Source organism: Loxodonta africana, chromosome 16 (genome assembly GCF_030014295.1).
Source record: "Loxodonta africana isolate mLoxAfr1 chromosome 16, mLoxAfr1.hap2, whole genome shotgun sequence".
NCBI classification, from domain to species: domain Eukaryota; kingdom Metazoa; phylum Chordata; class Mammalia; order Proboscidea; family Elephantidae; genus Loxodonta; species Loxodonta africana.
The window spans coordinates 42,543,165-42,559,894 of record NC_087357.1 but is presented as its reverse complement, the minus strand read 5'-3'; the positions used below and the strand labels follow the sequence as shown (position 1 = coordinate 42,559,894).

The following is a 16,730-nucleotide window of genomic DNA, read 5'->3' as shown; positions in this document are numbered from 1 at the left end:
AAAGAAAACGACTTGCCTTTCCCAGGTTACTATAATTTAATTCCTGAACAAGGCACAAAAATGGCAAGTATTTTGACTCTACTTTCTTCATGTGAATAATGTCACACAATACCAAAACCAAAAAACACTAATTGCCAGTTGAGCAGATTCCGACTCATAGTGACCCTACAGGACAGAGTAGAACTGCCCCATTGGGTTTCCAAGGAGTGGCTGGTGGATTTGAACTGCCGACTTTTTTGGTTAACAGGCAAGCTCTTAACCACCATGCCACCAACGTCACACAATAACACATATAAAAAATTCTATAGAGATGAAAGGTATTCTTGAAACATAACTACAGCACATAACACAAGAAGAAAACTTCCTCTTTAACTCAAAATACTCTTTCATATAAACCCAGGGACAAATATGGGAGAAGTCTTGGTGGCACAGTGGTTAAAGTGCTTGGCTGCTAACCAAAAAGGTCAATGATTCGAACCCACCAGCCTCTCTGACAAAGACGTGGCAGTCTGCTTCCATAAAGGTTTACAGTCTTGGAAACCCTATGGAGCAGTTCTACTCTGTCCTATGGGGTCGCTACGAGTCAGAATTGACTCGATGGCAATGGGTTTTGGGTTATTTCAGCGCGGTTTAGGGAACATACCCAGGGTGAATCTCACCTAGGAAGTTGGTAGAAATGACAATATATTTTCACACTCTCATAAACTATCAAAAGAACCTTCCGAAAATAAGGCAGGCAAGGTCATTTGAACAGTCCTTTGCTAATTTGCTCTCTACCCTCAAATTGGTAAGTTGCTTAAGACATGTAAGTAAAGATAATTTCATAGAACGCCATTCTTCAGTCACTAGGTTTTCCAAGTATAGGATTTTTAAGATCTGTGAAACCACAGGGCTAAGGGATACAAATAAAATTTGCCCCCCTAAATAATCTTTTCCTTTCCTATCACTGGCATTCCTAAAATCCCAGATTTCTTCTCTCACAAAATGAAAGACTCATCCACGACAGACTCACAGGACCTCACAGTCAATAACATAGATACCATGAAACAATCAGTGAGCTCCTGGGGGACAGTGTCCATGTATGAAACATAATACAGAAAAGGATGCTCAATGTCAAAATACTTTCTTAAAAAAAAAAAAAAATCGACAGCTATTTCAAGAGTTAAAAGGCTGCCTTTTATTGAACTATCACACTAGCTCTCCAACAGACAGGTAGCGGAGACATTTTAAGCACATTACCTTTAGGAGGAAAATAGGACTTGCTTTCAGCTTTGTGAGGCCAGTCTACCACGAGGGGTCCAAACCTGCGAAAACTGGCAGTGATCTCATCTATAAAACAAAGAAAGAACCTTAGCAAAACAGAAAAATACTGCAACTCTGAAGGATTAAACATTTTTACTTCAAAAAAAATTTTTTAAGAGCTATTTTCTAAAGCATTTTCACAGAAGTCAAACCTACTAAGTGAAATACCACTGCTTGGCATATATTTGGCTATTTACTTATAACCATGCAAAATGTCTTTCTAACTATAATTCATTTCCCCTCACTACCAATAAATTTGACACAGTCTTTGGAAGAAAAAAAAATATGGTATTAGCCAAGGTGACCTCTATGTCATTTAAAAAGGAGAGTCTAAAAATACGAATGTTCTCTGATTCTGGAAAAAAGGCAGAGGTGCACAAAAATTTAATTTAAAATATGATTTCACTTATGCAAAATCTCCAAGGTTATTTTAGAAATAGATACGATTCTTTTGCTAAGGTGTTAGGGAAATAAGTAGATAATTTCATTTAGTGATAATGTTTTAAAAGTCAACAGTCTCTTTCATATATACACATTACTCATCTTATAAAGAAAATGTTTTAAAAATTATAGCCCAATCTTCTGACTTCTGACTCAAAGCAGAAGGTTGTAACTTAAACCTGATTCCCTACTCAGGATACTACTGTCTCAGCCATGATCAAAATACACCTAAAGAAAAATCCAATTGATAGATGAGATTAACACTAACACAAGAACAGTTTGACGGAAAATGTAACTATTTTAAAGATTTTTCTCTTATCATAGAAAAAAATGATAAATTAGAGACATGTCATAGCTAAAATAATGCTGGTAAAAGAAGTCCATTTCAATCATATTTTTAGAGCACATCCAAAGCCTATTGGAACTAGAATTGCTGTTTTGTACCTTAAGTTAACTTGGTCACAATTTTATCTCATCTGTCCACTTAACAAATATCTATCAGCAACCTACTGTGTGCTGGCATAAATACTTCCATTGGCTTTAGTCATAAGTAAAAACTTGCTTTTGGATTGGTTGTACCTCAAAAATATTATTTTTATTAAGAATGATTCTAACTAGTCTTCATCACTTTAAAGGCAAGAGGGGGATTATTCTTTTCATTAATAGCGATTTATATTAAAATGTGGGATGGTATGGTGTGATGAAAATGAGCAGACTGATTATGAGTTCCAGCTGCACCATTAGCTACAAAACCCTGGACAGATTATCTCTCTGATCCTCAGCTTCCTCATCTATAAAACAGAGATGATACTTTATGCGATCGCTGTGGAGATTAGATAAGATAATGTAATATGAAGTGCTTAGCACAATAGTAGGTTTACAGTAAGAGTTTTTAAAAATATTAGCGCTCATTATTATTTTAAAATGTACCCCCAAATTAATAACTAGGAAATGTTATGAACATTTGGAACAACAGACCTGAAATGTACAATGTATTATTTCCTCAGCTATTAAATAGTCTCACCTCCTACACCCTGAGATATAAATGTCCTGAAGCTATTTTGGAGAGGAGATGCAGGGTCAGATCACACCAAGCACCAAACCTCGCCTTTATAAAGTCATTAATGAATGCATAGTACCTTCATCAATATCAGGAGGAAGGCCTCCAACAAACACCTTTCTAGAATAGCGTTCCACTCTTTCCCCATTTTGACAGCGAGTGGGAGAACTTAAGCCAGATGACAAGGACTGATCACCATGGCTGTCGTCCAGGAAGGCATCTTCAAAGGGAAAGAGAGAAGATCGACCTGAAACAAATGTGGGAGTTTTTACAGTTAAAACGATTTTCCTGGACAACAACTGCTTTATTAGGAACCCAAAGTTCAGGGTGAAGCATACAAAAAATATGCCCCTGAGCTGTGACTTTTCCAACAGAATAAGCAACTGCGGATTTCCGGATCTAGACAAGCTTATACCACTGTTTTTGTGTAAAGGTATGTACAGAACAGAGATTACTGGCTCGATATCTAAGGAAGTGCATCCAAAAATTGCAGCTGTTTTTCTTGCTAAAAGATCACTACATTTTATTTGTACAGTTCCTATCACTGCTGCTAAGAATACTTAGCAGTTATTTTTCCTTTCCCCAGTAGTTTCTGAAAATAAGGTAAAAATCATCTCTATTCACAGATCATCATCTGCTCTTCATGGTGACATCAGAGCTTCAGTTCTGAAGATTGGCCCCAAGAGCCAAGGAAATTTTAAATTGATGATAGGGGTTGATGAACCCTTAGGACAGCAGGACTAAAGACAATTAAGTTTTCCCTGCCACCCAAAGCTACTCCAATTTGGGAATAGACATCTGTAATAATAAAGGGTAGGGGGAGTAAACAAAAACATATAAATTCAGATGTGGGAGTACAAGTGTAAATGTGGTTATGCCATCTTTATCCTAATAATCCTGGCTGTATTTTATATCAATCAAGTGAAAAAAAAAGTTATGAAAAGATTATAGAATTATTTTCATTATTAAAGCAAAGGCTTCTACTCATTCCAACATGACAATAAGAAAAACACCAGCAGCTAGAGTTTGTTAATAAGTATAACACACAATAATGACATCTGGCATTACAAAATAAAATTTAAGTTTAAAAACAAATATATTTCCTGTTTGAGTCAAAGAGTTCCTAGTAAAACTTTCCACTAGGTTATACTCTAAAAATGAACTATCTTGAACACTGGAACTTTTGAAAACAAGAAACAGTCCCTCTACGATAAATTTATATAGTCTTCAAATAAAGAAGAGTATCTTCCCAATTTAGTCTATCCTGTCTATATTTCCCCGAAATCTAGGTTCTGCATCACAACAGCCAACTCTCTCAAACAAAATATAAATAGCCTTAGAAAATACTGAACATTTATTTCTTTTACCAAAAAAAAAAAAAAGTTATAATATAACTTTATTTTATGAAGAAGCCAGGTGGTATAAGAAAGGCACTGTTTTGATGGTGGAAACTAATAAATAAAAAAACCAAAGAATTTTTTGTTCCATTCTTTCCAGCTTAGCTACAAAGAAACAGAACAAAATTTGTCACCTCATGCCACCTATCTTTTTTAGCCTGGCAGGAACAAACAATAGATACCAAATTCTCATCTCTTGATGTCTCTTTTGATCATTGGCAGTAAAAGAAAAAGATCTGCAGCAACTGGAGGCAAAATGAGCTTTCTAAATGCATCCAGGGATATTCTCCCACAGACGTCAGGTTTGCTTTGAACATGATCCACGTTCAGTAAATCACGTGCCTACTCTGTGTCAGGCCCATGCCTGTCCGCATTTCCCACAAAATGTGCCGATTTCCATCTCTTACCCTCAACGCTAGTAATAAGGGATGTTCGGAAAACAAAATCCCAGGGAATCTCAGAGAATCCCAATCCACATTAGAATATAAAAGGTTCTGAAAAATCCTGTAGTAAAGAAATGTTAATTTAACAGCACTACTCAGGTTTAAGATAAAAGAACCTTTAACTACATAATTCAGTGGGAAACACGTGAGGAGCTATTTCTCCAGATTCTAGGAACACCAAACCAACAAGATACTTCTCTACCAAAGAAATCAGTCTGGTGGAGGAGATCGGCAAATACACAAATAATTATAAAATACAGAGACAAATACTAAGAGAAGAATTTAACAGATGACACAAAAGGATAATTTACTGCCTTCCTGGAGATGGAGGGAAAAAGACCACGAGAGTGACTTCATAAAAGGGTAATTCTGAGCAAAAAATCCACAGAAGAAGTGCTTTCAGAACAACTCTTGATCTTTCCCTGCAAACCTGCTTCTCCTCTAGCATAGTCTGTAATCTCAGTAAAAAGACTATTATCCACACTGCAATTCAGTCCAGAAATCTGGAGTCATACTTGACATCTCTCCCTCATACTCCACATCTAATCCATCTATCGCTAAAAAAAAAAAAAAAACACTAAACCTGCTGCCGTTGGGTCGGTTCTGACTCATAGAGACCCTGTAGGACAGAGTAAAACTGCCCCACAGTGTTTCCAAGGAGTAGCTGGTGGATTTGAACTGCTGACATTTTGGTTAACAGCCAAATTCTTTTTTTTTTACTTATTAACTTTTTTTGAGCTTCAAGTGAACGTTTACAAATCAAGTCAGACTGTCACATATAAGTTTATATACACCTTACTCCGTTCTCCCACTTGTTCTCCCCCTAATGAGTCAGCCCTTCCAGTCTCTCCTTTCGTGACAATTTTGCCAGCTTCCAACTCTCTCTATCCTCCCATCCCCCCTCCAGACAGGAGATGCCAACACAGTCTCAAGTGTCCACCTGATATCATTAGCTCACTCTTCATCAGCATCTCTCTCCTACCCACTGTCCAGTCCCTTTCATGTCTGCTGAGTTGTCTTCGGGAATGGTTCCTGTCCTGGGCCAAAAGAAGGTTTGGGGACCATGACTGCTGGGATTCCTCTAGTCTCAGTCAGACCATTAAGTATGGTCTTTTTGTGAGAATTTGGGGTCTGCACCTCACTAATCTCCTGCTCCCTCAGGGGTCCTCTGTTGTGCTCCCTGCCAGGGCAGTCATCAGTTGTAGCTGGGCACCATCTAGTTCTTCTGGTCTCAGGATGATGTAAGTCTCTAGTTCATGTGGCCCTTTCTGTCTCTTGGGCTCTTAGTTATCGTGTGACCTTGGTGTTCTTCATTCTCCTTTGATCCAGGTGGGTTGAGACCAATTGATGCATCTTAGATGGCCACTTGTTAGCATTTAAGACCCCAGATGCCACATTTCAAAGTGGGATGCAGAATGTTTTCATAATAGAATTATTTTGCCAATTGACTTAGAAGTCCCCTTAAGCCATAGTCCCCAAACCCCCGCCCTTGCTCCGCTGACCTTTGAAGTATTCAGTTTATCCCGGAAACTTCTTTGCTTTTGGTCCAGTCCAGTCCAGCTGAGCTGACCTTCCATGTATTGAGTATTGTCCTTCCCTTCACCTAAAGCAGTTCTATCTACTAACTAATCAGTAAAAAACCCTCTCCCACCCTCCCTCCCTCCCCCCTTCGTAACCACAAAAGTATGTGTTCTCAGTTTATACTATTTCTCAAGATCTTATAATAGTGGTCTTATACAATATTTGTCCTTTTGCCTCTGACTCATTTCGCTCAGCATAATGCCTTCCAGGTTCCTCCATGTTATGAAATGTTTCACAGATTCGTCACTGTTCTTTATCGATGTGTAGTATTCCATTGTGTGAATATACCACAATTTATTTACCCATTCATCCGTTGATGGACACCTTGGTTGCTTCCAGCTTTTTGCTATTGTAAACAGAGCTGCAATAATAATGGGTGTGCATATATCTGTTTGTGTGAAGGCTCTTGTTTCTCTAGGGTATATTCCTAGTAGTGGGATTTCTGGGTTGTATGGTAGTTCTATTTCTAACTGTTTAAGATGACGCCAGATAGATTTCCAAAGTGGTTGTACCATTTTACATTCCCACCAGCAGTGTATAAGAGTTCCAATCTCTCCACAGCCTCTCCAACATTTATTATTTTGTGTTTTTTGGATTAATGCCAGCCTTGTTGGAGTGAGATGGAATCTCATCGTAGTTTTAATTTGCATTTCTCTAATGAACAGCCAAATTCTTAATGACTTCACTACCAGGGCCCCTATCATCTATCACTAGTCCCAACAATTCAAGCTCCAAAATAAATCTTCAATCTATTTAGTCCTCTCCCTAGTCCTAATACCTTGGTCCAGACCACCATCACCCCTTATCTAGACTAATAGTCTAATAAGCCTACTTAATAGTCTGTTTAGTCTACGATGCTTTCTACACAAAAAAAACAAAGCAGCCAAAATTGATATTTAAAAAAAAATTAATCTGATCATGTAAATACACCCGTCACCCTCATTCTTAAAACTGCTCAGTAACTTTTTTTTTTTTTTAATTAAGTACAAAAGCATCACTGTGAACTGTAAGGCCTCTGCCTACCTCTCCTAGAACATAAATGGTCACCTCTCCCTCTTGCTCACTAACCTCCAGTCACAGAGACCTCTGCTGTGTTTCTTGATTATTTTTCCTTAACTCAGGCCCTAAGAACAAGGTGTTCCCTCTACCTGAGACAGACATCCCTTCCCAACTCCCTGATTTCCTAGGTAATCCTACTAATTCTTCAGGTCTCAGCCGAAAAGTCATCTCCTCAGGTGAAACTTTTCCTAACCCTTTAGAGTAGGTTAGTTCTCTCTCCCGTCCACTCAAAGTACACTGTATTCCTCCTTTCTAACACTTTCCCCCGTTACCATCATACCATATGTATGAGTTTTTGTTTTGTATTTCTTCCCCTGACCCCATTAAATTCTAAGCTCCTCTAGGTCACTGACCAAATTAATCTTGTTCACCACTGTATCTTCCTGCCCTAAAGGGCACATAATAGGTCCTCAATAAATGTTCAATACGAGACAGCATTCGGGGAGGGAAAACAGTATGTGCAAAAACATGTTGCTGTAATGCAATACACAGGTGAGAGAATGGCAAGAGATAGAATCATGTCCTAGAAAACTGAGACATTTTCTATGGCTTTTATTTGTTCAAGTACTATTTTCTGTATTACAAAAGTAATAGGAAATTTTCAAATTTAGTATTTTGTTCTAATACTGAATATGCTTTTTTTGGTACTATACTCACTCCCTGGAGACTCTGATACTCCCATTTAATCCATCTTCCATCTTGTCAGTTACTTCTCCAAAGCATATCTGACCATGTTATTCCTCTACCTAAAATCCTACGGTAGCTTTTGTCACCTACACTAGCAATTTGCATCCAGGGAGAGGGGGAATGAGGAAATCTGCAACCGTCCAGATGACTGATGAAGAAATCTTGAACCAGAGCAGTGAAGAAGGAGAAGAAACAGATGTTTGAGACTTTCTGAAACAAAGACAACTTTCTTCTGTCTTGCCAACATAACCACAGCTTCCTCAGAGTATTTTGGCAAAGAAAATTTGTACAGTTTTATGAATTGGTTATGGGTAGTTAAGAAACTTCCCAAGGTTTTTAAACCAAACCTCTCTTACTACTATACTATACAGAAAAAAAGAAAAAAAAAAAAAACCCATTGCCTTCGAGTCGATTCCGACTCAGCAACCCTACAGGACCCAGTAGAAATGCCCTATAGAGTTTCCAAGGAGCACCTGGAGGAGCTGAACTGTCAACCTTTTGGTTGGTTAACCTTTTGGTTAGCAGGCAGTAAAGCTGCCCTTGAAAATGACACTCCTAAGAATTAACACATAAATGATGTTTTTTTAACTGTGGGTAAGACCCAAGAATCTAGGTCTCAGAGCCCAATCCCCAGATCTCCTTAATTCAAATCCCCGGAGGTCAAGCTTGAAAATCCGCACTTTTAACAAATTTCCCCAGTGATTCCAATGCTCTAGTTTAAGAGCCACTGAAGGGGAGATTATCTGTCTGTAGCAAGCAGCCACCGAAAGAGCTACTGTGTGAAGAGGATGAACCCTTGGGAAAAATCCAAGTTCAATCAAGTTAAAGAAAATATATCCTCAGAACTAGAATATAAAATCTATAATCTAATCAACTGTACTTTAACATGACTGCCTAAAGTACTGATGGAGCAAAAAGTTAGTCTACAGGAAGCATTTAAAAGACAGAGCTGTAGACTAAGAACTTGGGAGTATTTACCCAGAGTAGACCAACAGGAAATAGGAGGACTTTCGTCAGTACTGGCTAGGATTTCTTCTCTGTGAGACAGAAATGGTTCATCTGATGTTTCCATAGCTTGAAGACCATCTATTTCCCTTTGCTCTAATTATAAGCCAATGAGGGACTGTTCCTGACAATGAATTTAGCACCTTGCTAGTGTAAAGGAGTGACTCTGAACCAAGAGACAGTCATTGAAATTTTATTTCTATATACATCCTGCCCCTTAAATTAAAACATTGGTAACCTGAATTGTCCAGTGGTCCCTTGCAGGTATATTCACTTGGTCAGCATAAATCTATCCCCAAGATAAATCACCCCTGAGAAAACTGGTAAAATTTCAGTTACTGGTCAAGCAATACTTGAAACTGAAACTTTAAGAGGCTGTACCCAAATTGTGCCCCTTGAAAGGCCCTGCTTCACTAAGTAGCATCTCTCTGACATTTTTTTTTTTTTATGGAAATCTTCTCCAAGACCAAATGTTTTAATCAAGCCACATTACTTATCAAAAATTACATTCTTACATTCATAGCACATAAATCTGCTTTAGAACCTGATACTTCCACATAAAATATTCATATTCAATATTTCAACAGAAGCAGCAGAAATGCATTTCAACAGCTGCAACTTTCCCATTTGACTTTCTCTTCCATCAATGGTATGGTTCTCTGATATCTATTTTCAATTAAAAACCATAAGTTATTCTGTCCAGAAACTGGACAAATAATCTCTGAATGTAGAGATAATCTGAAGCTACAGAAAGTGCCACATAGGAGACCTGCAAAGTGCTAGGTAAGCAAAGAAGACTTACCCAAGATTACTCCTACTCAGGAAGCTCACTTTCCTGCAGTGTTTGATGGAAAAACAAAAGCCTGCTGGCCATGCTGGGCTGCCAAAGCTGCTCAATCTCACTTCTGGGCTCTCCCCAAAGCCTCTGCAATTATTGCAGTCACTCCAGGTCACTTCGAGCCCAGTACTTCCATTCCAGGGGTCTCTAGGTGCTGAAATGGTTAAGCGCTCAACAACTAGCCAAAAGGTTGGCAGCCCTAGTTCACCCAGAAGCGCCTCGGAAGACAGGACTATTGATCTGCTTCCAAAAGGTCACAATCTTGAAAACCTTATGGAACAGTTCTACTCTGCACACAAGGGGTCGCCATGAGGAGGAATCAACTTGACAGCCACTAACAACTTCCATGCCAAGCCTGATTTTTTTCATCTTGTTATTTTGTTGTTTGCCATTGAGTCAATTCTGTCGCATGGCGACCCTATGTAAGTCAGAGTAGAAACATCTTCATAAGGTTTTTAGTGACTGATGTTTTAGAAGTAGATTGCCAGGCCTTTCTTCCATGGCATCTCTGGGTAGACTAGAACAACATTTTGGTTTACAGCTCAGTGTATTACTATTGCACCACCCAGGAACTCCCTTTTCAGCTTAGTCTCGAGAAAATAGTTCAGAGACTAGTCACTCTGGGGCTTAATGAAAATGTATTAGGAGGCATGACTCCCTCAGGGGAAAAAAAAAATTCCCTGAAAGTCAAGAAAGATAGGTTCTAGCCTAGGCTCCACTCTGTGACCTTGGACAATCAATCCATTTATCTGAGTCTCCTTTGCATAATGAGATAGTTGCACTAGGTGAATGGTTTTCTCAAATTTCTGAAGGCAGCAGAAACCCTTTTATTGCACAGAAATGTTACATAAAATTTTAATACACAAACAGATAAAAACAGCTCACTGGATATTACTATCTGGATATCTCTTAGGCATCACACACTTAACGTGTTTACAACTCTTGACATGTACTCTAAAACCTATTCTCTCCTAGTATCATTTAAATAAGTGGTATCACAATTCACCCAATTGCTCAAGCCAAAACCCGGTGCCATTCCTGAGTCTTCCTTCTGATTTACTTTCCACATCCAATTCATCCTGTTGGTTCTACCCTCCAGAACAGATCTTTAATTCCTTTACTTCTCTCCAATTCCATTGCCACCATCCTATCCTAAGCCACTATCATCTCTTGCCCGGACTACTGCTACTGTCTCCTAACTAAGCAACCCTCTTCTCCTCTCATCCCACTCCAAAGAGCAGCCAGACTGCTCTTTTATTCTTTTTGTCAAGTGATAAATCTGATCACTTCACCCTGCTTTAAAACATTCAAAGATTTTCTCTTGTACTTGGACCAAGTTCAAATCCTTACCAGGAGCTAAAGCCGAGCAAGATCATATTCCCTTCCTTCCTCCAGCCTCATCTTAAGGCACTCTCCCCCTCACCCACCAAGCTTTAGCCATTCTGGGCTCCATTTGTCTTCTCAAACACACCAAGCCCTTTCTTTTCTCAAGCTTTTAAAAAAAAATAACAGGTTGTTGAGATATAATTTACATGCCATACAATTTACCCATTTAACCCATTAGCAGTCACACCCCATCCTCCCCTTTCCCCACACCCAAAACCAAAACCAAACCCATTGCCATCTTGCCATTGAGTCAATTGCGACTTATAGTGACCATATCAGACAGAGTAGGACTTCCCCATAAGGTTTCCAAAGAGTGCTTGGTGGATTCAAACTGCTGACCTTTTGGTTAGCAGCTGTAGCTCTTAATCAGTAAGCCCCAGTGATTACTAATCTACTTTCTGCCTCTATGTTATTTTTGTGTGCCTTGGAGTCACAGAACTTCCCTACAGGGTTTCCTAGGCTGTAAATCTTTATGGGAGCAGATCTCCAGGTAGCTTTTCCCCAAGGAGCCGCTGGTGGGTTCGAACCACCTATCTTTCAGTTAGCAACTGGACACTTTAACTATTGTGCCACCAGGGCTCTTTTCTGCCTCCCTGTTGTTGTTGTTAGGTGCTGTTGAGTCGGTTCTGGCTCATAACGATTATAGCGATTATATGCACAACAGAAAGAAGCACTGCCCGGTCCTGAGCCATCCTTATAATCGTTGTTATGCTTGAGCTCATTATTGCAGCCACGGTGTCAATCCACCTCATTGAGAGTTTTCCTCTTTTCCACTGATCCTGTACTCTGCCAAGCATGATGTCCTTCTCCAGGGACTGATCCCTCCTAACAACATGTCCAAAGTATGTAAGACGCAGTCTCACCATCCTTGCTTCTAAGGAGCATTCTGGTTGTACTTCTTCCAAGACAGGTTTGTTTGTTCTTTTGGCAGTCCATGGTATATTCAATATTCTTCGCCAACACCACAATTCAAAGGTGCCAATTCTTCTTCAGTCTTCCTTATTCATGGTCCAGCTTTCACATGCATATGATGCAATTGAAAATACCATGGCTTGGGTCAGGCGCACTCTAGTCCTCAAGGTGACATCTTTGCTCTTCAACACTTTAAAGGGGTCCTTTGCAGCAGATTAACCCAATGCAATGCGACGTCTGATTTCTTGACTGCTGCTTCCATGGCTGTTGATTGTGGATCCAAGTAAAATGAAATCCTTCACAACTTCAATCTTTTTTCCGTTTATCATAATGTTGTTTATTGGTCCAGTTGTGAGGATTTTTGTTTTCTTTATGTTGAGGTGCAATCCATACTGAAGGCTGTAGTCTCTGATCTTCATTAGTAAGTGCTTCAAATCCTCTTCACTTTCAGCAAGCAAGGTTGTGTCATCTGCATAATGCAGGTTGTTAATGAGTCTTCCTCCAATCCTGATGCCCCGTTCTTCATATAGTCCAGCTTCTCGGATTATTTGCTCAGCATACAGGTTGAATAGGTATGGTGAAAGAATACAACCCTGACGCACACCTTTCCTGACTTTAAACCAATCAGTATCCCCTTGTTCTGTCCGAACAACTGCCTCTTGATCTATGCACAGGTTCCTCATGAGCACAGTTAAGCTTTCTGTCTCCATGTTGTTGTTAGGTGCCATTGAGTTGGTTTCAACTCATAGCACAACAGAATGAAACACTGCCTGGTCCTGAGCCATCCTTACAACGTTGTTATGCTTGAGCTCATTGTTGCAGCCACCGTGTCAATCCACCTTGCTGAGAGTCTTCCTCTTTTCCACTGACCTTGTACTCTGCCAAGCATGATGTCCTTCTCTAGGGACTGATCCCTCCTAACAACATGTCCAAAGTATATAAGATGCAGTCTCACCATCCTTGCCTCTAAGGAGCATTCTGGTTGTACTTCTTCTAAGACAGATTTGTTTGTTCTTTTGGCAGTCCATGGTATATTCAATATTCTTTGCCAACACCACAATTCAAAGGCGTCAATTCTTCTTTGGTCTTCCTTATTCATTCTCCAGCTTTCACATCTAAATGATGTGATTGAAAATACCATGGCTTGGGTCAGGCACACCTTAGTCCTCAAGGTGACATCTTTGTTCTTCAACACTTTAAACAGGTCCTTTGCAGCAGATTTACCCAATGCAATGCGTCTTTTGATTTCTTGACTGCTGCTTCCATTACTTATTCTGGGCTTTCCATATAAATCCAATATGTGATCTGTTGTGACTGGCATTTTTCACTTAGCAAAATGTTTTCAAGGCTTATCTATGTTGTAACATGTATCAGTTACTTTGCTTCAAGCCTTTTATACATGCTGCTCCTTCCATTTTCCCCCTTGAAAATAACTATCTTATGATGTCTGGAATTTCCTTTAAAATACTCCACTGAGGAAACAAATATATAAAACAAAACTGGCAAAAATGTTGATAGTCATTGATGGGTATTCAGGGCTCATTAAGCTATTCTATTTTTGTTTATGTTTGAAAATTTCCATAATTAAAAAAAATTTTAAGATAGCTGTCTCTCTATCCTTTGGGTTTCAGTTTAAATATTACCTCTTCAGAGGTGACTACCCTACCTTACAGGGAACCACCATTCTTTCCTGCCTATCACACTTTGAGTACAAAAATATTTGTTTCATATGTTTATTGTCTCTCTCTACCACCAAACACTCAGTAAGAACAGAGACCACATCTAGAGTCTAGAACAGCACCTGAGCCTTTAGTAGGCAAGGAAACAATAAATGAAATTAGAGTAGAAGGCCCAGAACCTCTCCTTTAGCCTTTCTTTAGGCCCCCCTTCCAGACTAACTTCCCTTACCTTCTCCTGTGCTCAACTTTTCATTATTTTGAACGGTAACATTTTCAGATATTAGAACCACAAACACTCAGAAAATTCTTCAGCTTATATCCATGTTTCACTGCAGAACCATCCATACCTTTAAACAAGCAAGTTCACATACTCAGGTTTGAATTAGCAGGATGGCATGTTTGTACCATGGTCTCACTGGGATAGCTAATCTCATCTCCCTTGAATAGGTTTCTGGCAGAAAAACCAACCCGAGCTCAGTACACATGTTTGTTTTATTGGACTTTAGAACCTATGTTATCAATTAAATCATCCGTTAATATCAAGAGATTTTTATAGATTAAATACATGGAGAAGTACATTTTACAAAAGTAACTCCAATCACTCTTCCTATTTGTTCACTTACATTGTTTAAAAGGATCTTTTATATTCTCCTTGTTGCCCTTTAACTAGGAAATTCTGTAAAATACCAAGAGTACTGGTGCAGCCAACATACCTACTTATGGACAAAAGTCTCCCAGCGACCATAAAAATTCATGTGAAATGAAAAACACAACATATATTTTAATGTGTAGGCAAAAGATCTTGTATGACACTACCTGTTAGACTAGTTTCTAACGGGGGCTGCAGGTGTATAGGAGAACATATATCAAAGCTTGTCAAAGGCTTAGAATACGCCTGGAAAAAAAAAATGTTAAAATTCTTTGGTGTAATTTTGATTCCAGAGGAAAAGTAATATTTGTCTACAGGGACATATCTCCAAAATAAAAATGGATATCAATGGGAAATATAACTGGATATTTAAATATTTATATATGTTGTTGTTAATTGTGGATGGAACCGTTGTGATCCATAGGGGTTTCACTGGTTGATTTTCAGAAGCAGATCACCAGTCCTTTCTCCCTAGTCCATAGAAGTCTAGAAGTTCCACTGAAATCTGTCCAGTGTCACAGCAACACACAAGCCTCTACCGACAGATGGGTGGTGGCTGTGTATAAGGTGCACTGGCCAGGAATGTAACTAGGTCTCCTGCACAGAAGGCAAGAATTCTACCACCGAACCACCATTCCCCCTTTTTACTTTATATATAATCAATATTTATTTTAAACCCTGTTCTTTCGCATGTAATTCTTCTCCTTGCCTATTACTACTGTTTCAACTATACTTGGTTTGCCAAAAAACCTACTTCCAATACTTGTTTCCAACATCCAAGCTTTCACTGGATGCCCAAGGTCTCTCCTGTTTTCCTTACTTGTATCATGAAATCCTCATTCTAAAGGCATGTATGTCTGTGTCTAGGAGTATCATCCTCTATTTCAAAAGTCATTTATCAGGGAAGCACATACCATCTCACTGCCAATTTCTCATCTCCAGTTGGCCTCCACTGCATATGCTCAGGGACATATGCTCCAAGCATCTGGTCATGCCAATCTCACCTTGAAGCCTACTTCTAAGTCTCATCACATATCTGGAATGCCTTGATTCCCACTTCTCCTCTAGCATTCAAGTGCTTGCTGAAATTCTACTTATTCCTGGAAGCTTTTCCAGGTTTATTAGGAGAGGTGAAAGATTCCGTTGACTCAACTCTTGCTGACAGATCTCAGAAATGTCACAGATATTCTTTTGCTCTCTATTCCTAAAAATTTTACCAACTTAAAAAAGTGATGCACGCAATATGAATTATGGCTCAAGCCCTGTTCTTCATTACACCCCCATTGCCACTGAGCTGATTCCAACCCACAGCAACCCTAAAGGACAGAGCAGACCTGCCCTGCAGGGTTTCCAAGACTGTAAATCTTTACAGAAGCAGGCTGTCACATAATATCTCCTGAGGAGCGGCTGGTGGGTTCGAACCACCAACCTCTCGATTAGCAGCTGAGAACTTAACCACTGTACCACCAGAGCTCCTTTCTTAATCATAAGAAGGGTAAGGTAACATACATCGGCAAGTTCACTTTTTATGTTTTTTTGGACAAGTCTAAACGTTAATTAGAGGAAAGGGATCAAGCATTCATTTAACCCCTGATCATATGAATAAATGAGCATGAGGAAATCTGCCAGTTCATCAAATGTATACTGTGCAGTGTTGGCCCAGGTGATATATCTCAGGGAACGAGAGTGGTGGATATAACATCCTCCTGCTCTATTTCCCTATATTTAAGGAAAATGACTTTTCTTCTTTTCCAGCTTCAGAAATAAAAGACTAAATAAAAACATGGAACAAAAATTTTCTATTTTTTCATTGAAGCCCTGGTGGCACAGGGGTTAAGAGCTCAACTGCTAACTAAAAGGTCAGCAGTTTGAATCCACCAGTCATTCCTTGAAAATCCTATGTGGCAGTTTTACTCTGTCCTATAGGGTCACTATGAGGCAGAATCAACTCGATGGCAGTGGGTTTGGTTCCGTCATTACAGAAATCCAACTTCCAGTCTTTTAGCTCTCTCTCTCTCATATTCGGAGCACTGGTAGTGCAGTGATTAAGAGCTTGGCTGCTAACCAAAAGGCCTGCAGTTTGAATTCACCAGCTGCTCCTTGGAAACCCTATGGCGCAGTTCTACTCTACTCTGTCCTGTACTATAGGTCGCTATAAACTGGAATCAACTTGATGGCATCGAGTTTGGCTTTCTTTTTTTCTCTCGTATACACACACATTCTCCACTTTATCTGCAACTATCAAGCTGCAGACTTACAAAGTGCAAGGACCAAGTCATTCTAGGCTGCAT

General features: G+C 39.3%; 1 protein-coding gene across 6 annotated transcripts in view; it reads right to left on the bottom strand.

Moving 5' to 3' along the window:
* Window positions 1–16,730, bottom strand: part of CPEB3 (cytoplasmic polyadenylation element binding protein 3) — a 218,800-nt gene that overhangs the window by 80,258 nt on the left and 121,812 nt on the right. For 4 of the 6 annotated variants that reach the window (XM_023546925.2, XM_023546924.2, XM_023546923.2 and 1 more), the window contains 2 exons: window positions 2,883–3,050; window positions 1,240–1,329 (listed from right to left, as the gene is read on the bottom strand). In XM_023546925.2, the coding sequence (XP_023402693.1) occupies window positions 1,240–1,329; window positions 2,883–3,050 (258 nt within the window). The remainder of the gene's footprint in view (window positions 1–1,239; window positions 1,330–2,882; window positions 3,051–16,730) is intronic. The other 2 variants (XM_064269571.1, XM_064269572.1) reach the window with 1 other exon arrangement.